Below are 24,703 nucleotides of genomic sequence, written 5' to 3' on the forward strand. Positions count from 1 at the left end.
CGTTGCACTCCAGCCTGGGCAACAAAAGCGAAACTCTGTCTCTTCAGAAATTCACTTTGTAGGAGGCTTTACAGAAAGGAGTGCAGATTTACTGAACTAGGTGTTAGATAATGGCATAATAGTTGGCATAAACAAGTAGTAGTAACAGTATAATAAATATAGCGAAGTAGAGCTCTGCAGTCAGAGAGACTTGGGTTCCAGACCTTTCTTTGTCATTTATTAATAATCATTATGGGCCATTTAACTTCTCTAAGTCGACATTTCCTGACCTTGAACTCTACCTCACAGGGATGATTTAAGGATAAATAAGATAATACACATGTCAAAGCTTCCTAAAGCTTATTCCAATTGTCCGAGAATGACATGAACAAAGCACAATGTCATATGATCATGCAGTAAGCTCTACGAAGAAAATTTTAAACTGTTAGTAGGGCTTGATTTTTCAATTCCTCTTGGCACAGAATATAAGAAGATCATACACACTCCATATCCAGAAGAACAAATGTTAAAATTGTCATTTTCCCTGTCTACATAAATATTTTAGTATTAAATAAAAAGAACACTTTAGATAAAGGAGAGGCCATCTTTATTCTCCTCCCCAGAAGCAACTCCTACCATGAATTTGGTAGATTCCCCCCTGCCCTTTGTTTTCTTTTTAAAATATTTACTACATATAAATTTCTTCTTTTATATCTCCTTTTATACAGGCTTTAGAATGAAGAGAACATGTGTGACAAACTGTTTAACATGCAAAGTTGAAAACAGTTGTTTGAAAGTACACAATCTGTTGCATAAATATCATTAATAATTCAAGAGGATTTACAGTACACAATTCCATAATAATTAGGCCTCTTTTAAAAAAACAAGAAAACTAAACAGGGAGAGACAAAGTGGGTGGTAACTCAGGCACTAGTGTAGGCTCAGAGGCCTACAGGGGCCACATCTCAAACACCCATTCCATGCCACCTCGGCTACCTACTTCCACGGCAACCACTGGACTTCCTCAGTTACCCAATTAGTGTACTTCTGAAAGATGAAATGCAAACAGCCAATTCTGATCACAATCTCTAATCCTAACTCTCATCAAACTCTTTGAGGAACCCTATGCTGCAACCCCTCCACTTTCTCCCCAACAGCAACAGAAGGAAGCAACAGCCCCCTCCTTCCCAACGAGCCTGGACCACATTCACTGGACAACAACTCCAACTGCCGAGACTCACTGTCTCTTCACATTATACATTCTCCTAGCAAAATCTGCACCCTAGGTAAATAAATCCCTCTAACTTTTCCTTGCCTATACTCAGGCTGCTTAGCACTGCAAGATGGGAAGGAGCAAGAAAAAAAGGTTTCACTAGAGACTCATGGATACCAACCTCAACTGGACCCTTTATGCTTGCATCCTTCCGTGCTTATACAGACATTTTCAACAATGCCTATTTCAAATCTTCTCAGACATTCTACAATGTCACTTAGTCTCAAGGGACAACTCTACCTCTTATGTCTCCAAGAAAATGAAAGCCACCAGAAGTCCATCCATTTCCTGCCACCCTACAAGATAAACTTAGCTGTCCTTGCTTCTACGCAGTGCAAGAGGCATCCCTCATCCTCCAGCTTTCCTATCCGAGTTCATTACCATCCCAGCAACCCTGCTCCACCGAGATCCTCCCTCTCAGACACTAGATTTCCTTCTTTCTACTACCACATTTCCATCGGCATTTAATTTCCTTGAGTCTCTCCCATCTTACACCACAACATACCTCCCTTTTCTGTTACCTCTTTCCCCCTTCCTTGTCATAGATAAGGTTCATTAAAAAGCTTTGCCTCCTTTTTTTTTTTTTTTTTTTTTTTTTAATTAGAGACAGGGTTTCACCATATTACCCAGGCTGTTCTCAAACTCCTGAGCTCAAGCAATCCACCACCTGCCTTGGCCTCCCAAAATGTCAGGATTATAAGCATAAACCACCGTGCCCAGGCATTTTTGTCTCTTATTTACTTCTCAATGACTGTACTTTGGCTCCATACTCAATAAACCACTGAAGTCTACTTAACTTGTTCTTATCAAGGTCATGAACTACATGGCTAGATACTATGTTGGCCTAATTACCTTACTTTACTACAGTACTGGACACTGTTGACTACTCTGTCCTTTTGAAACAATTTTTATCTTAGCTTTCATCATACTTCATTGCCATAGTCTTCCTTTGCATTTTTTTGTTTCCTTTGCAAGGTCCCCTTCTTCTAACCTGCCCTGTCTCTTAAACATGGGTGATCTGCAGGGTTCTATTCTTCGTCTTGTCTTCTCACATTACAGACAACCATTGCAATGGCTGCACTTACCATTACTGCTAACTGCTACCCTAACAGTATCTGTAGCATGTGCATCTCTCTCCTAATCCAATGTCTACAGGCTAGCTCCAAACAGATATCCCACAGGCACCTCAAATTCAAAATATCCCCAAATTAAACTCATCTTTCCCCCCAAACCCAGCTCCTTTTTCTACATTCTTCTCATCTTCTACATTATCTCAGTATCACACTATCCACCCAATTGCACAAGTCAGAAAAATGACCTCACTTCAACCTCCTCCCAAATAAATCACCCAGACTATTGACCAAACTTCCTCAGTATCTATTCAATCTGCCCCTTTTCTCATTCCATGTTGATTACCTTAATTTGGATTACTATCATCTCTCTAAAATGACTCCTTTGCACCACAACTGGTATAAATATGGATCTTGTCATTTTTGTGTTAATATTCTTTCAGTGACACGTCACTGCTGCCAGTTCAAAAAACAATCTCCTTACCATTTTTATCATCTAACGTCTGCCAGTTTCTTCTGCGACTATCTCTCATGTTAGCAGGAATAAGATTCAATAGCTATTAAGGAAGTATTCATCCTTCCCCTTAAATTCTATTTTCCAGCAGCACAAAACTCTCTAGGCTTTTTTTTTTTTTTGAGATGGGGTCTGGCTATGTTGCCCAGGTTGGTCTTGAACTCCTGGGCTCAAGTGATGCTCCCACCTCAGCCTCCTGAGTAGCTGGGATTACAGGCATGTGCCACTGTGCCCGGCTCTCCATCCCCGATGAAGTCTCTCCATCCTCACTGAAGATTAAGTTATAGAACACCCTTACCCCTTGCTCCTTTCCTTTCCTTTCCTTTCCAAAGTACTATTTATTACCCCAATTGTAATTTTATCTCCCCAACATGCTCTAAACCATCCTGAGGATTGAGACTGTAAGTGGTTCTTCCTTGTATCTCTAGTACCCAGCACAGTTTGTGGCACAGGAGTTCACTTAGTATTAGCTGAAATGAATTTTTAAGAACTTTGCATTTTAGATCTCTATGAAGCCTTGGCATCCAGTCTAACACTCTCATTTCTCAGAAGAAGATACTATAGGCCCAGATGTGCTATCTTTCCAAAATCACAGATCTAAACCAGGTGTAGTAGTATGCACCTGCAGTGTCAGCTACTTGGGAGGCTGAGGTGGAAGGATCGCTTGAGCCCAAGAGTTTGAGATAAGCATGTACAACATAGTCTCAAAAAATGAAACAACAAAAATCATAGGGCTCGTTTAGTAGAAGAGCAGCATCCAGGCCATTTGATTCTTGGTCAAGGTGTTATCAGTGTGGTGCCTGTGATGAGTGTGATGATCAGTGTGATGAGTCCTTCGAGAGGACTTGGGAGCAGTGGGATGAAAACTGAGAACAGCTTATAAACTTATTAATTCCATGCCAGGACTTGACCTCTTAGTTATACAGGAAGAAGGTTAAGATATAACAGGGACAGTGAGAACAGGGGCCAGAAGATAGATCTAGTCTCAGAGTCAATAGTGGATCATTTATGCTGGTCCTGGGCAGCTGAAGACGGAAGCAGGAGAAGGCTGCAACAGATCCTGACAGCCAACAAAGAATGACAGAGACCCAAAAGTGAAACGCCCATGACTGAGAGAGAAGGTAGCGAGCCTAATTAAGAGTTTCAGGTAAATTACAGAATTCCAACATGTGGGAATAGCAATTGTCTACCCAGGACTGAGTTTTTCTATTTTTTTAAAATTTGTGTAACTTTAAAAGCAACAGTTTAAGTGACTACTAGGCAGAGCTCATGTACTAGGGTACAGATTTCAACACTGTGTTGAACTACAGTAAGTCTATCCTAATGTACAATATACAGTCACACATTGCATAACAGCATTTCGGTAAACAACAAACTGCATATACGACAGCGACAGTGCCCTCATAAGACTATAATGGAACTGAAAAATTCCTACTGCCTAGTGACACTGCAGCTGTTGTAGCATCATAGCTCACATCTGTGTAAACAAACCTATTCTGCTGCCAGTCATAGAAAGATGTAGCATGTACAATTACAAATAGTACATAATACCTGTTAATGATAAATGACTACGTTACTGGTTTATGTATTTACTATACTATTCTTTTCATCATTATTTTACAATGTACTTCTACTTAAATAAAAAAGTTAACTGTAAAACAGCCTCAGACAGGTCTTCAGGGGGATTCCAGAAGAAGGCATTGTTACCAGAGGAAATGACAGCTCCATGCTTGTTCCTCCCCCTGAAGACCTTCCAGTGAGACAGGATGCAGAGGTGAAAGACAGTGATACTGATGATCTCAATCTCATGGAGGCCTAGGCTAATGTGTGTGCCTGTGATTTAAGCTAACAAAAGGTTAAAAAAAAAATGAAAAATCTAAATACAAAAAAAGCATATAGAATAAGGATATAAATATTTTTGTATAGCTGTACAATGTTTAAGCTAAGTGTCATTAGAAAAGGGTCAAGATGTTAAAAGTAGTTATAAAGTTACAGTAAGCAAAGGTTTGAAGAAAGAAAATTATTGAATAAAGTCTATAATAGTGTATAGTAACGTCCTAGGCCTTCATATTCACTCACCACCCACTCACACCCAGAGCAACTTCCAGTCCTGCAAGCTCCATTTATGGAAACTGCTCTATACAAGTGTACCTTTTTTTTTTTTTTGGAGACGGAGTTTCGCTCTTGTTGCCCAGGCTGGAGTGCAACGGCATGATCTCGGCTCACCGCAACCTCCGCCTCCCGGGTTCAAGCAATTCTCCTGCCTCAGCCTCCTGAGTAGCTGGGATTACAGGCACGCACCACCATGCCCAGCTGATTTTGTATTTTTAGTAGAGACAGGGTTTCTCCATGTTGGTCAGGCTGGTCTCCAACTTCCGACCTCAGGTGATCCGCCAGCCTCAGCCTCCCAAAGTGCTGGGATTACAGGCATGAGCCACCGTGCCCAGCCAAGTTGTACCTTTTCTAGATTTAGATATGTTTAGATAACAAATACTTACCATAGTGTTACAGTTGTCTACAGTATTCAGTACTGTAAAATGCTGTACACGTTTGTAGCCTAGGAGCAATCAGCTATACCATATAGCCTAGGTGTGCAGTCAGCTATACCATCTTGGTTTGTGTAAGTACACACACTCCATAATGTTCACACAATGACAAAATCACCTGCTGACGCATTTCTCAGAATGTATCCCTACTGTTAAATGATACATGACTGTACTAAGTACAATTCAGAAATATGAATCAGGAAAAGCACCTCTGTGTTTTAAGTGTTAAATGAAATTGTTTTGGGAGTCATTTTTGTGAAATCAGTCTGGAGCCCCTTTCCCTGGTGCTGTTGTCAGGTCCACATCTGAATACTTCGAGTTAGAAAGGAATATACTGCCTTATCTACAAAAATATGTGTACGTACAAATGTACCCAAAGAAGAGATGGGCTGGGCCACTAGGAATAACTCAGAACTGGCTTGCCAAGGGTGGTGCAACCTTTGCTATAATCAAGCAGGTGGGAAATCAGGAAACTATGGCTGCAGGTGTTAGCTCCAGTGCCTAGAAATACCTCCCTCCTTTCATTTTCTGTGTCTCTAACCCCTTAGCTCTATTCCGAATTTAAGTCTCCCATGAATGCACCTGACTGGAATCTAAGTCTCATTGGAGGTGAGTCTAGAAAGTGTATTTTAGTTTTTCAGTCTTTGCTCTAAGGGAAGATACAGTAAGAGGACTGTGGAACAGACAATGAGGAGCCAGCTGATTGCATCATCCAAAAGGCATGCCACGTGCCAAGGGTGTGTGCTCACGGGAGAGTGGTCCTCAGGGGATACAGCTTTCTGGAGAAGTGGTATCTAAACTGAAAGTGAACCAGGTGATTTTATTGAAAAGTATTACCCCAAGCGAGAGGCTCATTAACGCTCTGCAAAGAAATCACAGTGAGCAGCAGAATGCCATCTACCTGCAGAAGAACCAGACTAATCTGGAGAGGAAATTCGCCTACCAGCTGAGCCAGGGCATCATCAGATGAAAAAGGTGAAGAAGCAGTATGAAGAACCAATAGAAGAAATCACTGAAATAGAAAATTAAGCTGTAGGTCATAGACCTTACTGAAGAAAAGGAAAAACAAAATCCAAAACAAAGCCAATAGCTGAGGCTTCATCCAGGCTTAGCCCAGGCTGTAGGAAGCAGGCCTGCCACAAACGCCCTGAAGGAAAGGAAATGAGCAACCCAAATACCAGCCCCTAGTTCTGAGATTGCTTTGGATTTGAAAAGACAGGACAAGAGAAAACCAGTGAGACTCAAGGTGTCAGCTAGAAGCCTCCGAGGAATATGCTGAAGTGGCCTCAGAAGCCAGGATGAGAGCAAAGACAAAACTGTGTGAGGAAGAGGTGTTGGGAAAGGGAAAGAGGAAGGACTTGCCCAAACCCTGAAAGTGTCAGCTACCCCACTGGCGAGCCAGGAAAATTCAGAGGCTGAGGACCCTGAGTGGGACCAGCCTGTCATCAGTGAGGGTGAGGAAGAGCAGGATGTCAAAGACGAAAGCCCAGGGATGACTACAACGTGGCTTAAAATAAGGCAGAATCCCAAAACAGACAAAGAGGCAGCCCCTGCAGAATAAGGAAACTCTAAATGTCCTTAATGCTGAAGATCAAAAGACAACGTAAGCTTACTTGACAAGTTAGAAATGCAGAATCAGCTTGGCGTGGTGGCTCACGCCTGTAATCCCAGCACTTTGGGAGCCTAAGGTGGGCAGATCAATTGAGGCCAGGAGTTCGAGACCATTCTGGCCAACATGATGAAACCTTGCAGCTGGGCATGGTGGTGCACACCTGTAATCCCAGCTAATGGGGAGGCTGAGGCACAAAAATCGCTTGAACCCGGGAGGCAGAAGTAACAGTGAGCTAAGATTGCACCACTGCACTCCAGCCTGGGCAACAGAGCAAGACTCCCTCTCAAAAAACAAAAAAGAAAAGTTGAATCATACATTTCAGGTCAAGTCTGCACAGAGATTACAACAAGATATTTATGTGCAATTGAATACTTCAAAACTGTGAAAAAGGACTATGTAAGAGAGACATATCTAAACATTTTTCAAGTACCCAAAGGACTAAAGAAACTGATTTTTAAAAAAACTTGTTTATACCAGCAAGTGGCTCATTGACTATTAGGCCAATGGGGATGCCACCATCAACAATAGCCGTGCCAGGCTCTCCTTACCCCTGAGGTTCATCTGATGAGCTGGTGTGCCACTGGATTCTTCTTTGCTCTTATAACAAGAAATGGATGTGTCTTTGAAGGTGCACCAATATTGCTTGTAACCTTTCAGAGTCAGCTTTTTTGGCCTATGTATCAAAGAGAATTAACAACAACAAAATCACTTTGAAGTAACTTTATTAACACTATATTAGCAAAGTTTCACACTATTAAGTCTGGGGTCAAGTTTTACATGTGCTGAAATCGATCCCCCTTGGTCAGTGTCTTATAGTCAGTGCTACTGTTACTGGATGCGAGCCTCTCTTCTCAATCTACTCTAGAAGATCACACAAACAGCGTTCAGAAGAGAAAGGCAGCAGGGCCTGTGTTCCAGTATTCTGCAGCTGTAGCCATCACATCTATCACTAACTAGCAGATCACATGGGAAAGGTAGGAAAAGAAAGGTGAAGTAAATGTCAGTAATTGGAAAATTCCTAGATCCTGTAATTACCTCCAGGTTTATGGGTGTCTGCAGGATTGCCTTGGAGCCTCTATAAAGATGCAAATTTACCGGGCAGGACTGAAAGTGGGGGAAGTGCTTCTTTCTCCGGGGTAAATTCCAATGGTGACATTAACTTGCCACTCCAATATCAAACACAGAAGGAAGATGACAGAGCGGTCATGAGGGTGTGTACGGAAAGGTGCAGGTAGATGAGAACGGGGGGTCACGGAGGAAGGAGACAGGGTAGGGTAGTGGATCTAAAATCATGCCCTTATCTCAGAAGTTCCATATTTTGAACTGTTGTATGTTCAGCTATGGTAAATGGTTTATTCTAGAGTAGTTCTATATCTTATATAGTAGAAAATAGTACTTTCCACATCACCTCCTTTCCTTTTTCTCCTCTCTGCCTTAATGCCGAGCTCTCTTGATTCTGTGGAATATAGCTGGATAGAGTGTTAAAAATCTTGATCAGATACACTAGAACTTTATATAAAATGTTCCATGAACAAATGAACAGAGTTCAACAGAATCTTGCGCTCTGAACGAGGAAATAATCGCTGGCAGTGACACAGTTCATTATGTACTGCTTCCAACTGAGGCCCGGAGGGGCTGTGCCACTGTATTACTACGTTTCAGCATCTGTATGATGCAATCTAGATTTCACAATCTTTTTTTTTTTTTAAACAAATATGTTTATCTGATAAAAGAATGAGCATTGTGATTTTAATTTCGTAAAGTGGTTATTTTCTCTCATGGTAATTTGGTGTTCACCTAACTGGTAAATCCTTTTACAGTAGATGTGTTTGTTAGTCAAACTTACAGTTAGTTTCAATAATGTGACCATGACTATAAAACTGACAGTATTAATATTTGGAATCCCGCCTCTTTTTGTACTTACTTGAAAACTTTAATGTAGTCAGCAAGTTCAGGAATAGAAGTAATGTCACCCTGGGAGAGAGTTAAATCCTTTTTTAATTTTTTTAATATTTGAAATTCTTTCTAATATTTGGTATCCGGTATCAAGAACTAGCTTACTTAATAAACAGGACAAAATATAGATGATAAAGATTTAAACAACAAAATCACATTACATAGTCTTATGGACCATATTCTTCTTGGTATAAAGGCATTTTCAAATAGCATAAAAGGTTAACAAAATTTTCATCAAAATGGCAATTTATACAACCCATAAGAATATGTGATCTTTAATACTGCTGAAACTATTTGTAGCTGCATATAAATCTGTACCTTGTAAAAGGCCTGAAGTGTTTCTTCAGCAGTAACTAATCCCTATACTTAAAAACCAAACCCAGCGTTTCACAATTTTCCCGAGATCTATTTTTTTCTTTTTGTAGTATTTCAAATGTGCACATCGCTAAGTGGATTTTTACCATGACTTGAGATTATTTTCCTCTGCAGAAATGTCTTCCCACCACTTGTAAAAGAATTTGCAGAGTATTAGAGTATTAGATCTATTCTTACTGTTGAATGCATTAGAGACTAATACATTATTACTTTAAAAACAAACAAACTTCCCAGTGGTGGCGGGAGCACTGCTTAAGGCCAGGAGTTTGAGATCAGACTAGACAACACAGTGAGACCCCATCTCTTAAAAAAAACAAAAAATTAGCCAGGTGTGGTGGTGCATGGTTGTAGTCTCAGCTACTCAGGAGGCTGAGGTAGGAAATGGCTTGAGCCCTGGAGTTTGAGAATGCAGTGACCTATGACGTGTGCCACTGCACTCCAGCCTGGGCAACAGAGCGAGACGCTGTCTCAAAATAAAACAACCACTTTGCTCAAAGTTCCTGAAAAATTAACATCTAATTTCTCTCTCTAAAGCATTAAATATTTCTCTCCACCACCCCCAAATACTTTGAACCTAAATCCACAAAATGGAATGCATCAATTCAAGCTAAATTAGTAGGTAAAAAGAAGATTCACCCTACCAAAATTGTTGACGTTTTACCCCCTTCCAGAGTAATCTCCAGGTCTGAAAGGGCAGCATCAACTTCATCAACTTCTTTGTCACTGTTGTTCAAATGATTCTCTGATGTCATGATTGACAGCTTATTGATATGATACTGAAACCAGAATTATTTTATTAAAATAATTGCTATAACTGTAAAACTCTAAAATGAAATTACTATCTGAATCTATATTTAATGCTTTTCAGTACCTAATTTGAAAAGACAGAAACGTCTGGGAACTAGAACGATAGGAAATAAAGGAGATGGCACCTGAAATCAATATCCTAAACCTGCTAATAAATATTTATCCAAAAGAAGTAGGGTCTTTGGACACATACCAATGAATTCATCATTTGGGGGCCCTAAGACTTAAGAGAGTTAACTGGTCCTCAACTGTACTTCACATTAACAGAGATTTTTGACTTTTTTTTTTTCATTGTATTCTGCCCTGTGTCTATAACAGGGCCTGTTATCAAGAAATATTGAATGGACATACAGAATATGCATAAGGTCTTTTGTAGAAACTGATGAACACTGAATGCTGTACATTGCTATTACCCAGGAGAAAGTCATCATTATTATGTCGAAAGCTAAAGCTCCCCTTTTTCCCCATCCTTGATTCATGCTCTGTATTCTCACATGTAAGAATGTTTGTACGTGAGTACGCACATGGACACCCACATAAACGTGGGTGGGGAGGGAGCAGAGAGAGAGTAGTGAGTAGTGATGACTACTCATATGTAGACAGGAAAATTTTGGGATACAGAATAGTTATTGATTTTAAATATACTTCAGTAAGTGACTTAGAACAAATATTATGTTAAGCCGTAGGTTTTCTACAAAGGTCAGCAGAACCTTTAAATTTTAATCAGTTACCTTTCAAAGCAACAAGTGGCACTCCAAATGTCTAAAGTATTCATTTAATACATTCATTTCATGGGAACATTTAGTGAACTAATCTGAGGCCACTTACCAATGTTCTTCTGTGTTTTAAGGTTTAGTGATTGGTAATGAATAGTCTCTGACTACTTCAATTGTGCTGAAATGAGATCTTACAACGGTAGAAATGTCAATGTTCATAAATTATGGGAAATGAGGTAGAGGTTGAGGCCCTCAGGTCCCAAATGTCAGAGTATATTAAGAGTCAGGTGAAGAATTGGTCAAAAATACAGATCCTTAAAGGGTTTACTCCAGAGATCCTGATTCAGGAAGTCTGGGGTCCAGCCTGGAATTTGCATTTTTACTCACTGCTCTGGGTAATTCTGATGCAAAATGTCTTTATGAGTCATACTGGAGAAATCCTGGCTGTGAATGGGACTTAAAAAATCCAGCTTTGCTTTCAAAAGTGCAAGGGATATCTTAAATTTCCTAATACATACTCTGACTTAAATGCTTTAAAAACAATGTTACTAATTCATCTACTTTACTTTTTATCCCCACCTTCTTGTTTTGTATTATTTTGCTTCTTTTTACTATTGTAAATTTACTTTACACAAGGATCCAGATGTCCCAAGGAGAGTATACTTCAGAGTATAGGCTCTCTCTGAAAGAAAAAATTCTAGGCATCTTCTCCTCACCATACTTTCACAGTTTATTCTGGTACTAGATGGCTTCCTACAAGCTTAGAGTCAGTCTCTGAGAAAGCATCCAACAACTCAACTGTATGCCAACAACTCAAATCTGTATGCCAAAATACTCTCATTAAATCTAGATTCTAAAATGGTCCTGGAGGATGGTTTGAGACCATTCCATTTCCATGAACTAAAACCTGCAGTCTCTGAGGTGTTCCTTCTGTACTGATATGGAATGCCCACGATACACTCGGGGAGGTGGGCTGCAGAATCATGCCATTCCTGTGAGAACACAACTGTGTGTACTCTCATTTTACAAACACGTTTTGAGCACCTACTATGTGCCAGGCATATAATAGGCATCTGTTGGTTTTAAAAACAATAACCATAAACATGTACTATTTTTTAATACAAAAATAAAGCAACAGTATAAAATCTGTGGTCTTTCACACATATTTTACAGGTATTATTATTCTATCATTGGCAAAACCTCCACTAGAAAATCCTAAGCCTGTATCAAAGTAAGAAGGATGCAGGAAGAAAGCCATAACCACTTGAGGGGACTCCCAACAAACTGCTCCAGAATGTAATTCAAGAAATTCACCAGAGTCAGAATTATCTGGAAACACAATATAGGATCCTAACTGGCTCATTAAGCAAGTCCCTAGAAAATAACTGATTAATCCATCTGTCACCTGGGATTTTCCTTGTCTATGCTTCTTTGTCACTCCTTTCATTATGTAAACTAAGGTGAAAATTAGCTGTTCTTGCTTTATTTATTTATTTATTTTTTGCTAACCTCACTCCCCATTCTTGCTTTCTAATGGCAACTTTTTGGGTCACGACTGAAAACTTTTCTGGATGCATAAAAGAAGGCATTTGGAAGACTGAGAGCATTTTTGTTTGTGTTCTAAGGAAAAACAAAATCCTTTCTACAGTGAAAAGTTCTTCAACTGAATGTCAACTCTGCTTCCTGTACTTCTGTTATTTATAGAACACCAACTTCATCAGGACTTTAGGCTGAACCTAGAATCCCGTCATAACTGGGAATACTTGCCAAAGCATTACTCGGGTATCTGAAATTTAAGAAAGATGAATTAATTTGGTCATCAGACCTCAGTATCTGTAAGAATGTGGATGTGTGGATGCCACCTTAAAGTTATTCATGAAGTGGATAATTAATTTTTAAATAAGCTCCTCTATAATTCTGAAGGAGGTGGTATGTAAGAACCACATATGAAAAAACTGGTTTAATCTAAGGACAACGTTAGCTATCTACTTAAGGATTATCATTGTAGAAAAACGTTTGGTTCCACTAGCCTCTCTAAATCTTATCACCTAAAAGCATCGCTTTGCTACAGCCCATTTTATAGTGTGTTGCATCATCCCTGGCTATTTATGACATTATGCAGGTAAGCTTCAGATTAGATTTCAGAAATCTGATTTTTAATAAATATTTTCTTTCCAAGGAAAAACGGAGGAGCTTTGAGCAGACATATATTTGGGGGTGAGAGGATAATTTTTTTCCTACAAAATAGAGAAAAGTACTTAAGTATACCACTGAACTCTTGGAAAAGATAAAAAATCAAACGAAAATATATTTGTTTTGCTTTCCTAAGTGTCTACTCACTTTCTTCATGGTAAAAATTCTGTCTTGTGAAATGTTCCTGGAATTACTGTTTACAAACACCTCCCTACCCTTTACCCGAATAAGCCCCAACTACTAGACCTTTCAACTACCTGCAGGGCTGCAAACATCATCATTTCTTCTTCTGTGCATTCAATCTCTTCCAGGAGAATGGCCCATTTGGCCTGCTCGTAAAGCTGATTTATTCTGATTGCATCATACTGCAGCAAGAGAAATAGTTCTTTTGTAATATATAACCTTTACCATTGAAAAATTTCAAACTCTGAATATTCAATTGACAAGAAAAATTTAATACTTTTTTTCCTGGGATTTTAATTTACAAGCAAGAATTTTTATTTACAATCAAGTATTACTAGAAGGATACCTATGGGGTCAGACATGCCTACATATGCCCACATCTAATTTTCCATTAAAAATGACATTAAAATATGACAGAGAATAATTGATTGTACAGTATTAAAAGTAGATTCTGTATGTTATTTTTCAGGGAAATAACCACTAGACATTATAGCCTTTAACATAAGAAATCTAATTTGATGACATTAAAGTAAGGCGGAACTACCGATTATTTTTCAGTGTTGTTACTGCAACTTGCCATACCAACATGTAATCAGAAAGCAAATTATTTTGGGGAACATTTTGTTCACTGTGGAGAAGCATACCCAGATAAAGTGGCAAGTCCTTGGAAATGGCAGTTATTTTAAGTATGCAAAATACAGGGCAAATATACTTGTGGAAAATGTTTACTTATATGTTATTCAATTATCCATTTAATTATATAAATAAAAGTCAATAGTAATGCCTTAAGAATACTGCAGATTGAGTATCCCTTATCCAGAATGCTTGAGACCTTCTGTTTTGAATTTAGAATTTTTATAGATGTTGGAATATTCCATTATACCAGTTGAGTGTCCCTAACATAAAAATCCAAAATGAGCATATCCTTTCAGCATCATGTCAGCCCTCAAAAGTTTTAGCTTTTGGAGCATTCTACATTTTCAAATCAGGAATGCTCAACATGTATTTTAGGATGTTGACAAAATACATCTCCATTCCTCTCACAAATGTAACTATTCCCAAAGTAGCTTTGGCTTTACTAAAAGTAGATATGATGTGGCCTGAAAATGAATTAAAATTATTTTCTATAATTTTATTATAGAGATTTTACTGTTGTATAAAGAATTACTTAAGCATATAATAAAAGAATGTAAACATAACATTAAAATCTAGACTATACTCTAAACATGAAAAGGATGAGAGGGTAGCCAAGAGAGGTTTCTTCCCCCAGGCTGAAAGAGAAGTAAAAGATTCAAACCTCTGTGCCAAGTGTTTTCTACGGGGGAAAAAAGCTCCAGATATTTATGGCAAAGTTAAATCTTACCAGAAAAGTGAAGTACTATGGTAGCAGAGATAATACCAATCATAGTAAAGACAAATAACAGTGTTTGTCTGTTACAGAGGAAAAAAATGTAGACCTAAGAAAAATTTGGCTGGGCATGGTGGCTCAGGCCAGTAATCCCAGTACTTTGGGAGGCTGAGGCAGGAGGATGGCTTCAGCCCAGGAGTTTTGAGACCAGCTTGGGCGAAAAAGTGAGACTCTGTCTCTGCAGAAAATAAGAAAGCCAAGTGTGGCTGGATGAGCCTGTAGTCCCAGCTACTTGGGAGGCTGACGTGGGAGAATGGCTTGAGTCCAGGACTTTGAGATTGCAATGAGCCATGATCACACCACTGCATTTCAGCCTGCGGGACAGAGTGAGACCCCGTCTCAAGAAAAAAACGTTTTTTGAAGCAACATCCTTTGGCACGTAATTAGTAATCTAAAAGTAATTGAAAAGGTAACCTTTCTGAAACTTTTCTTTTATTTAAATATAGTTGAAGAGAGGTCTTAAATTTTAAAAATGAACTTTGCCAATTCTTTTTTTTGTTTGTCTGAGATGGAGTCTTGCCCTGTTGCCCAGGCCGGAGTGCAGTTGCATGATCTCGGCTCACTGCAAGCTCCACCTTCCAGGTTCAAGTGATTCTCCTGCCTCAGCCTACCAAGTAGCTGGCATTACCAGCGTGCGCCACCATGCCTGGCTAATTTTTGTATTTTTAGTAGAGACGGGGTTTCACCATGTTGGCCAGGCTGGTCTTGAATTCCTGACCATGTGATCCACCCACCTTGGGTTCTCAAAGTGCTGAGATTACAGGTGTGAGCCACTGCACCTGGCCTAAACTTTGCCAGTTCTATAGTACCAAAAGAGTACCTTTAAAATACAAATCATGACACTCTAAGAGCTTAGAGATAAAAAAAGATAAAACCAAATCAGCCAAAAGTTTCATTATCTTAATAACAACAATAAAAAGGTTTAGTTATGCTTCCAACCTACTAAAATAGACATATTTAAAATAAAAATACCTTTGCCTAAAAGTTTGGGTTTTTAATAATTATTCAAGATTTCCTATATACAAATAATTCCTAGTCCACCGACTTCCAAAAACAAACATCCATGTGAACAAAACAAATAAATGGGGGAAAAAGAAAAAGATCCCTTTAAACCCTCGGTACCTTTGGATTCAAATCAAAAAAGCTGTAATACTTGAATCGGAGCAGCAAGGCCTCATTTTCCTTCACATCTTGTTCCATGAGAGATCTTGAGGAATCAAGCCATCTGGACAAATTAAGAACAGTAGAACAAAACAACACAGAATGAAGACAATATTTCTACCTCTAGCTGGATGAAGAAATTCAATTTTATCTATATCTTAAAACTTACCCTTGGTTGATTTTTGCTTTATCAAGAAGAGCCTGAGGCTTGAACATTTTTGCCAAGATTTCTGGTGACGTGATTGGTTGACTGACAGCAAGTATACCAGGATTGCCTTCTGACAAAGCACTGTCACCAAACCAAGCAGAAGTTGGTGACAAGGGGCTTCCATCATGAGCATCATAAGTGGGGGTCATTGTTTTACTATATAGTCCTGGGCTTGAATATATACTTCCTAATAAGTAACATGAAAAACAGGTATTAAGTATGCAGTACAGCATCTTGTTTTTCAATAATAACACATACTATGATATAAAGCATATTGTGAAACAAAAGTTTTATTCTGAAAGAAAAGCTTAGTATATTATTTTACCTGTTATGAGAACATGTGTAATTAATTCTCCTTGTATAACATTAAAACACGTAATAACAAAGCCTTAAGAATATAATTAAGTTGGCAGAAATTCTGGGGAAAAAAAAATCAGTTCAAGAGAATTAGAAAATAAGGATATAGCTGAAGCAGACAGACCAACACTTTTTGTCTTTAAATTGTGGCAAGGCTCACCTTTCAGAGGGCCAATGTAAAGAACATCAGTGCCTATAGGAAAGGAAAGAAAGGAATTCAGAAGGTAAAGGAAAGGCAACAACAGAGGACAGAAACAAAAGAATGAAAAGAAAATGAGAAAAAGAAAAAACAGATTTTCCCTAATTGTGAATCATAAACTGAAGTACACATTTCAAGTGGATTTGAGTAAAGAACCTTAGAAGCTACAACCTAAGTAAAACAGGGTTTTTTTCTGTTCAATTTAAAAGAATGAAGTTGTGCTCTAGTCAAGTATATAGTGACAAATATGTCTACAACTTTTACCACCATTTGAAATCCATATAATTTGAAGGTAACACAACAGAACTGAATTAATTCATATAGATTAAGAATAATTTTATAGTAATGTCTTCTCAGTGAATAAACAGGTTTCAACAAATTTACAAATAAAGTTTTTTTAATTTTTAAGTTCTGGGGTACAACAAATAAAGTATTAGTGCAAAAGCATAGATAAAAGTTTGCCCTAGAAAGAGTCTAAACAGAAACAGAGATATATTTAATAGTCAAATCCCAAAAGGAAGGGATATTGTCTTATTTATCTTCTGATTTCTTAGTATTAGGGCTAGACATATAGTAGAGGCTACATAAATAAGAATTTGTTACATTAGTCAACAGACGGTATGTGCTCCTTTATTTAAACTACAAAAATTAAGGAGATGAATTTAAGGCATTTAAAAATGTTCAGAATGACATTAAGTACAAGCAGCTCCCCCAAGTCCTAGCTCTGTTGAATTATATTTTGTCCTGTAGTCACAATTTTTCAAAAGAAAATGTGTAATGGGTATAACATTGTTAACGTAAAGAAAATGGCTTTTCCATTGCCTAAATTTAGGGTTAAGCTTAGGAATCCATCTCCTTTCCTACTATTTTTAACTCTTCTCCCCATGCAATGATAGAAACACCGCCTGTGAAAAAGTGGCGCTAACGCTAGAGATTTTTGTAGCTGTCATGACCTAGTCTAGGAAGCAAAGGCAAAGTTAAAAAAAAAAAGTTTTTACTGAAAATATGTAATCTCTTGCTGGACACAGGATATTTGATTTGATGTCCCTGACATGTGTTCTTCCAATGTTAGTATTAAAAAAACTTGTAAAATCTAGGCCAGGTGTGGTGGCTCACGCCTGTAATCTCAGCACTTTGGGAGGCTGAGGCGGGTGAATCACTTGAGGTCAGAAATTTGAGACCAGCCTGGCCAACATGGTGAAAGCCTGTCTCTACTAAAAATACAAAAATTAGCCAGGAGTGGTGGTGCACGCTATTCAGGAGGCGAAGGCTGCAGTGAGCCAAGATTGGGCCAATGCACTCCAGTCTAGGCAACAAAGCAAGACTCCATCTCAAAAAAACAAACGAAAAAAAAACCCTCTAAAATCCGAACACTGTTAATCCTAAAACACAGAGCAAAGTTGTGAACTCTTTATCAGCATTTAAAGAACACTGGGATCATTAGTCTTGGGGCTTTAAAAGCTAGATCCTTAAACTAGACAGGTATTTTTCAAACTTAAAATTGTGTGACACCTTTTGAAAGGACTAATTGGGCACCCCACATTTATTAAACGGGCTGAACACATTACTCCAACTCAGTTGGGCAAAGGGTATTTCTGCTACAGAGTGTGCATGTAGATAAAGTGTGAAAAAACATTAACTTCTAGGCAAAGTCTTGTTTCTTTCAAAGATCTATTAAATAATCTGCTACGAAGAATGTCAGAATACTGAAAATATGCACCTGGTGAGATAATAATTCCTATCCAAAACTGAATCAAGCTAGAATGGACAATTTGCTTTATAAAGTTTCTAATATAGAAAAGATACTTCCCTAAATCACTGATATGGTTTGGATCACTGTCCCTGCCCAAATCGCATGTCTAATTGTAATCCCCAATGTTGGAGGAGGGGCCTGGTGGGAGGTGACTGAATCACAGGGTTGGAGTTCTCATAATGGTTTTGCACCATCCCTCCTTGGTACTGTATAGTGAGTGACTTCTCATGAGATCTGGTTGTTTAAAAGTGCGTGACACCTCCCCGCTCCCACCCCTACCTCCTGCTCCAGCCACGTGTAGTACTGGCTCCTCCTCCGCCTTCCGCTGTAATTGTAAGTTTCCTGAGGCCTCCCCAGGAACTGATGCCACCATGCTTCCTGGACAGCCTGCAGAACTGTGAGCCAATTAAACCTCTTTTCTCCTAAGTTACCAAGTCTCAGGTATTTCCTTATAGGAATTCGAGAATGAACAAATACAATCACACATTTAATAGAATCAGCCACCCACCCAAATCTCCCTTTCAACTTCCTATAGTTTGTATCTTCTTCAATTCATACTTAATCACTTCATTGTTCTTATTTGTTCTGTAGGCACTATGTGATAATAACTCACTTAGCGTTCACAACAACTCTATTATTCTCACTTCAGAGGAGGAAACTGAGGCAAAGCAAGGTTAAATAACTTGTCCAAGGTCAAGAGCAAGTAAGCTGCAGCCAAGCTATAAATCGGCCAGTCTGGGCAGGCACGGTGGCTCAAGCCTGTAATCCCAGCACTTTGGGAAGCCAAGGTGGGCGGACTGCCTGAGGTCAGGAGTTCGAGACCAGCCTGGCCAACATGGTGAAACCCCCGCCTCTACTAAAAATACAAAAAATTAGCCGGGCATGGGGGCAGCATGCCTGTAATCCCAGCTACTTGGGAGGCTGAGGCAGGAGAATCACTTGAACCTGGGAGGCGGAGGTTGCAGTGAGAGATTGCACAATTGCACTCCAGCCTGGGTGACAAGAGTGAAACTCCATCTCAAAAACAACAAACAAAAAAACCCCAGCCCGTCTGGCTATAGGGCTACACACTGCCTCCATGTACTATAACTTATGTAAGCCATTCCCAATTGGTGTGCACCTATTTTTTAAAATTCTGTTACTGTAGGGTGGCTCATGCCTGTAATCCCAGCACTGTGGGAGGCCGAGGCGGGCAGATCACCTGAGGTCAGGAGTTCAAGACCAGCCTGGCCAACATGGTGAAACTCTGTCTCTACTGAAAATATAAAAAATAAGCTGGGTGTGGTGGTGCATGCCTATAGTCCCAGCTACTTGGGAGGCTGAGACAGGAGAATCGCTTGAACCCAGGAAGTGGAAGTTGTAGTCAGCAGAGATTGTGCCACTGCACTCCAGCATGGGTGACAGAATGAGACTCTGTTTCGAAAAATAAAAACAAAAAAAATAAAATTCTGGCCAGGTGCGGTGGCTCACGCCTGTAATGCCCGCACTTTGGGAGGCCAAGGCAGGTGGATCACCTGAGGTTAGGAGTTCGAGATCAGCGTAGCCAACATGGTGAAACCCCGTCTCTACTAAAAATACAAAAATTAGCCAGGCATGGTGGCATGCCCCTGTAGTTCCAGCTACTCAGGAGGCTGAGGCAGGAGAATTGCTTGAACTCAGAAGGCAGAGGTTGCAGTGAGCCGAGATCATACCACTACACTCCAGCCTGGGTAACAGGGCGAGACTTAGTCTCAAACAAAAAAAAAAAAAAAAAAAAAAAAAAAAATCTGTTACTAATGTCATTATTGCAAACCAATGCTTCAATAAACATTTTTGTAGTTATTTCTCAATTCTAGCAGCACTGCTGGGTCAGAGGGTATGGGTATTTTAAATTCCTTCGTCGTGGTTCAGAGACAATCCCAACTAAGTTGTTTTCTTGAATGTCTGGTTTAAAATACATCTGAGGCAGAAAACTAGTAAAGAGTAAGATAAAGTAGCAGATTTGGCAACAAAATATGAGCTTACTAAACAACATGGAAAGATAACTTAAAAACTTTTAGGAGGAGAAATAAAGAGTTCAAAAAGCACTACAGTCTGAGTCCACCTACTGTAGATATTTAAAACCCGATATAATCAAACAACTCCTAAATATTGCTATATTTTAACACAGTAAAATTTACCTAACTTATTATAAACTGTGTATTTTTTAAAAAGAGTACTAAAGTAATACATTTTACAAAATTTTCAACAAAATACATATCTTATACCATATTTTATTAAAAGGATTTTTATGGTATTATTTTTATATTTTTGGAGAAAATTTTCCCAAGCAAGAGTAAACCTAGAACTACAAAGTAAATCGCTAACAGATATAAGACCACATAAAAATGTAAAACAATATGGTTTAAAAAAAAAAAGGCCACAAAATGCCAGTATATAAAGGGAAGTAACACATTAAAATTCTAATATCACCAAAAGCAAAAATATAAATAAAATAAAAAAATCTATCATTTGAAAATTAATAGATAGAAATGGCTAATAAACATATAAATTATTCAACTATCTTAGTATTTATCAGGGAAACGCAAAATAACTGAGATACTACTTATTGTCAAACTGGCAAAAATACAGATTTACAACATTCAATATTGAGCAGAATGTAGGAAATGGGGCATTTTCACGTACTGCTGATGGAAGTATAAACCACAGAAACTTTCTGGGGGCAGAGAGAGAGAGAGAGACACAGTGTGTGTGATATAGTGTATAGATATAGATGTATCTACACATACATGTATTTTTTTAGAGACAGGGTCTCTGTTGCCCAGGCTGGACTGCAGCAGTGTGAGCACCCAGGTTGAACTCCTGGGCTCAGGAGATCCTCCTGTCTCAGCCTCCCAAGTAGCTAGGACTACAGGTGCACACTACAACGCCCAGCTCTGGGATATATGTGACAGAAAAATTAGATACCACCTAGGTAGAAAAACAGGTAAATACAGTTTTTCTATAGGTAAAACTCTGATGTCATTTTATAAGAACTAGGGAGACTTCTCTGCTTTGACACAAATCACCAAAACACTGATCACCAAAAATCAAATTGCAGAGCATAAAATAATATACTAGTATCTCATTTATGTATTAAAATAAGACTAGATATGCAAATTTTATACCCACATGTGCATATAAACACACAGAAAGGGTACTGTCAAATTGAACTCCAAACTTACAACCTTGTTATACGTAGTAATCAAGAAATGGCTCCCTCTTGAGGACTAGCAGCCAGGGAATAAGTTTAAAAGGAACTCACCTTAATACATTTTTTTATATTACTTGAGTTTATGATAAAGAGACTGTATTAATGTATAAATTTTGTAATAAAAAAATATGAGGTCCATCAGCATGTATCATCAAGTAAGAAAACACAATGTGTGTATAACACAGTCCCACTTTTGTTAGGACAAAAATGAATATGTAATTCTGTAATATTTGAATATTTACTATAAGCATGTGATACTTTTGTACTTAAAGAATAGTTTTAAACAATGTTTTGAGGCTAGGTGCAGTGGTTCACACCTGTAATCCCAGCACTTTTTTTTTTTTTTGAGATGGAGTCTCGCTCTGTCACCCAGGCTGGAGTGCAATGGTGCGATCTTGGCTCACTGCAACCTCCCTGCCTCCCGGGTTCAAGGGGTTCTCCTGCCTCAGCCTCCCAAGTAGCTATCCCAGCACTTTTGGGAGACCAAGGCAGGAGGATTGCTTGAGACCAGCCTGGGAAACATGGCAAAACCTCATCTCTACAGAAAATACAAAAATTAGCTAGCCATGCTGGCATCTGCCTGTAGTCCCAGCTACCTGGGAGGCGGAGGGAGGAGGATCACTTGAGCCCAGAAGTCTGAGACCAGCCTGGGTAACATAGCAAGACCCTGTCACTAAAAAAAAGAAAGAAAAAATTTAGCAAACATTCCTATTATAATTCATAAAATAAACATTACAGCCAGGCATGGTAGCTCATGCCCATAATCTAGCACGCACTTTGGGAGGCTGAGGTGAAAGGATTACTCGAGGCCAGGAGTTGATGACCAGCCTGGGCAACATAGGGAGACCCTGTCTCTTAAAAAAAAAAAAAAAAAAAAAAAAGAAGAATTGGTTACTTAATGGTTAGAAGCATGAGCATTGGAGCCTAAATGTGAATTCTAGCTCTACTCCTTATTAGCTTTGTGACCTTGGGAAAATTACTTAACCCTTGTGGAGTTATTTCCTCAGAAGTGAAATGAAGACATCACCAAAACTCCTGGTATTTTGTGGCAGTCAAGTGAAAGATTATGTATTCAATAATACTTCTAACTTATTTACTATGTACGGAATTGTTGACCACGGAGGAGGAAAAACCTGACATGATACACGTTTATTTCTAAGTGGCTAAATTTTCTCCTAGAATATAAATTCATATATTTATTCTGTTTATATCAACAATATACCCTACTCTCCAACCATTAAAAATCAGAGACAACCAAGAGGAAAAAAACAAACCATAAGGCTTATTTGTGATTTTGGTTTGCAACCCACTTTCCTACCAAACAGAAGTATTTTTAAAATATGGATTAGTATTCATATTAGATGTGACTTATAAAAGGAAAAGTATTAGTGGGTTGCTCAATCTAAATTACTATGTCTTAATCAAGGCAGCCCAGCTTAAGAATTCAGTGAAAAGACTGATGCTAACTCAATCATGATTATTCATTAGCTTAAGTTATATACTAACAAGCTTTCCTACATTTTGTCATTATCACCAAGCTGAAGGGAAGAGAAGCAAAAATTAGTAAGTTCTGGAACTATTACAAAATTATCCAATGCTTCCAATTCTACCAGTAGCTTCTTGTCTTTCTGTTTTGTAAGATCTAAGCTGATAATTTTAGTTTTCATACTCACAGGGTTTGCTTCTAGCCATTTCCGTATGATGTAAAAATTTTAAGATTTCCTGCTTCCCAGACCAGCATACTCTCAAGAATTTCTATGCATACTGGTCTTCACCTACGGTTTCCAGGCAACAAAACCTCCTCAGCTTCCCAAATTCTAACTCTCTAAGACTTATAGAAACATTCAGCGTTATCGCTTCTAATATTGAATGGGATGATTCTGATTGCCACTACTCACGTAGAGTACAGTATAAGGATTTGTTAGATAATTTAAATTTTAACTAATTTTTTTTTCTTTAAGGTAAACAAGGCTACAAAAATTAAGTAAAAGCTAGGTTGTGGCATATCTGGCCACTGACATATTTGCTAAAATTATGGGTCTGTGTGTACTCGTGAGGGACAGAAGGGAGAAGGAGACGGGTGTGTGCACAGTGCAATGGTGAAAGCTCTAGCTTGGAAGCGGGATGAGCCTGGGCTTAAAGCTCAGCTCTACCAGTTACCAGGGATTAGCTCCCAGACAAGTGATTTAGCCACTCTGGGTTTCTCTTCTCATGCTACCAATTTTTCAGAATTGCTCAATTAATTAATATATTTAACCGTGTGGATTAAATATATTACATGTAGTGTTTTGGACAAGAAGTTGCTCAATAAATGTGGTTGTCAGTAATAGCAACGTTTTAATAAAAACATTAGTTTTCTTTCTGAAAAGGATCTCTTACAAATAAAGAGGCCACAAATGTCCCTTAGGACATTCAAAGCTGTCCAAAGGTCAAGCCTCTGAAAGGAAAGAACTGAGGAATGGTACACAGACCAGAAATAAAAGCAGCTGCAGTCTGGGTGAAAAGGGAACTGGGTGAAAAAGAACAAGGGAGCCCAAGATTGGGGAGGGTAAGAATTGGTGAGGATGCTCTTCTTGGGCACAAGCTGGCAAAAAATTGGGTAGCACAGGAACAGCCCAATGATGCAGTGACAAAGGTGCAAGTTAGTACAGTCATGCACCTACTAACAATAGGGATAAGTTCAGAGAAATGCATCATTAAGGGATTTCACTGTTGTATGAACATCATAGAGTGTACTCATACAGGCCTAGATGGTATAGCCTACTACACACCTAGGCTATATGGATGGTATAGTCTATTGCTCCCAGGCTACAAACCTGTACAGCATGTTACTGTACTGAATGCTGCAGGCAACTGTAAAACAATGGTAAGTATCTGTATCTGTGTATCTAAACATCTCTAAACATAGAAAAGGTAGAGTGAAAATACAGGGCCAGGTGCGGTGGCTCACGCCTGTAATCCCAACACTTTGGGAGGCCAAGGCGGGTGGATCACTTGAGGCCAGGAGTTCAAGACCAATCTGGCCAACATGGTGAAACCCCATTTCTACTAAAAATACAAAAATTAGCTGAGTGTGGTGGTGTGCGCCTATAGTCTCAGCTACTCAGGAGGCCGAGGCAGGAGAATTGCCTGTATCTTGGCTGCAGAGAGCTGAGATTGCT

The 24,703-nt window shown here is 38.9% G+C and overlaps 1 protein-coding gene across 3 annotated transcripts in view; it reads right to left on the bottom strand.

Moving 5' to 3' along the window:
- The window catches only part of FERMT2 (FERM domain containing kindlin 2), a 93,708-nt gene that overhangs the window by 7,996 nt on the left and 61,009 nt on the right, over positions 1-24,703 (bottom strand). For all 3 annotated transcript variants that reach the window (XM_054447373.2, XM_054447372.2, XM_063651600.1), the window contains exons 5-10: positions 15,963-16,188; positions 15,755-15,857; positions 13,299-13,406; positions 9,967-10,101; positions 8,919-8,968; positions 7,543-7,667 (exon numbers count right to left, since the gene is read on the bottom strand). In XM_054447373.2, coding sequence (XP_054303348.1) covers positions 7,543-7,667; positions 8,919-8,968; positions 9,967-10,101; positions 13,299-13,406; positions 15,755-15,857; positions 15,963-16,188 — 747 coding nt within the window. The remainder of the gene's footprint in view (positions 1-7,542; positions 7,668-8,918; positions 8,969-9,966; positions 10,102-13,298; positions 13,407-15,754; positions 15,858-15,962; positions 16,189-24,703) is intronic.

Source organism: Pongo pygmaeus, chromosome 15, assembly GCF_028885625.2.
Source record: "Pongo pygmaeus isolate AG05252 chromosome 15, NHGRI_mPonPyg2-v2.0_pri, whole genome shotgun sequence".
NCBI classification, from domain to species: Eukaryota; Metazoa; Chordata; class Mammalia; order Primates; family Hominidae; genus Pongo; species Pongo pygmaeus.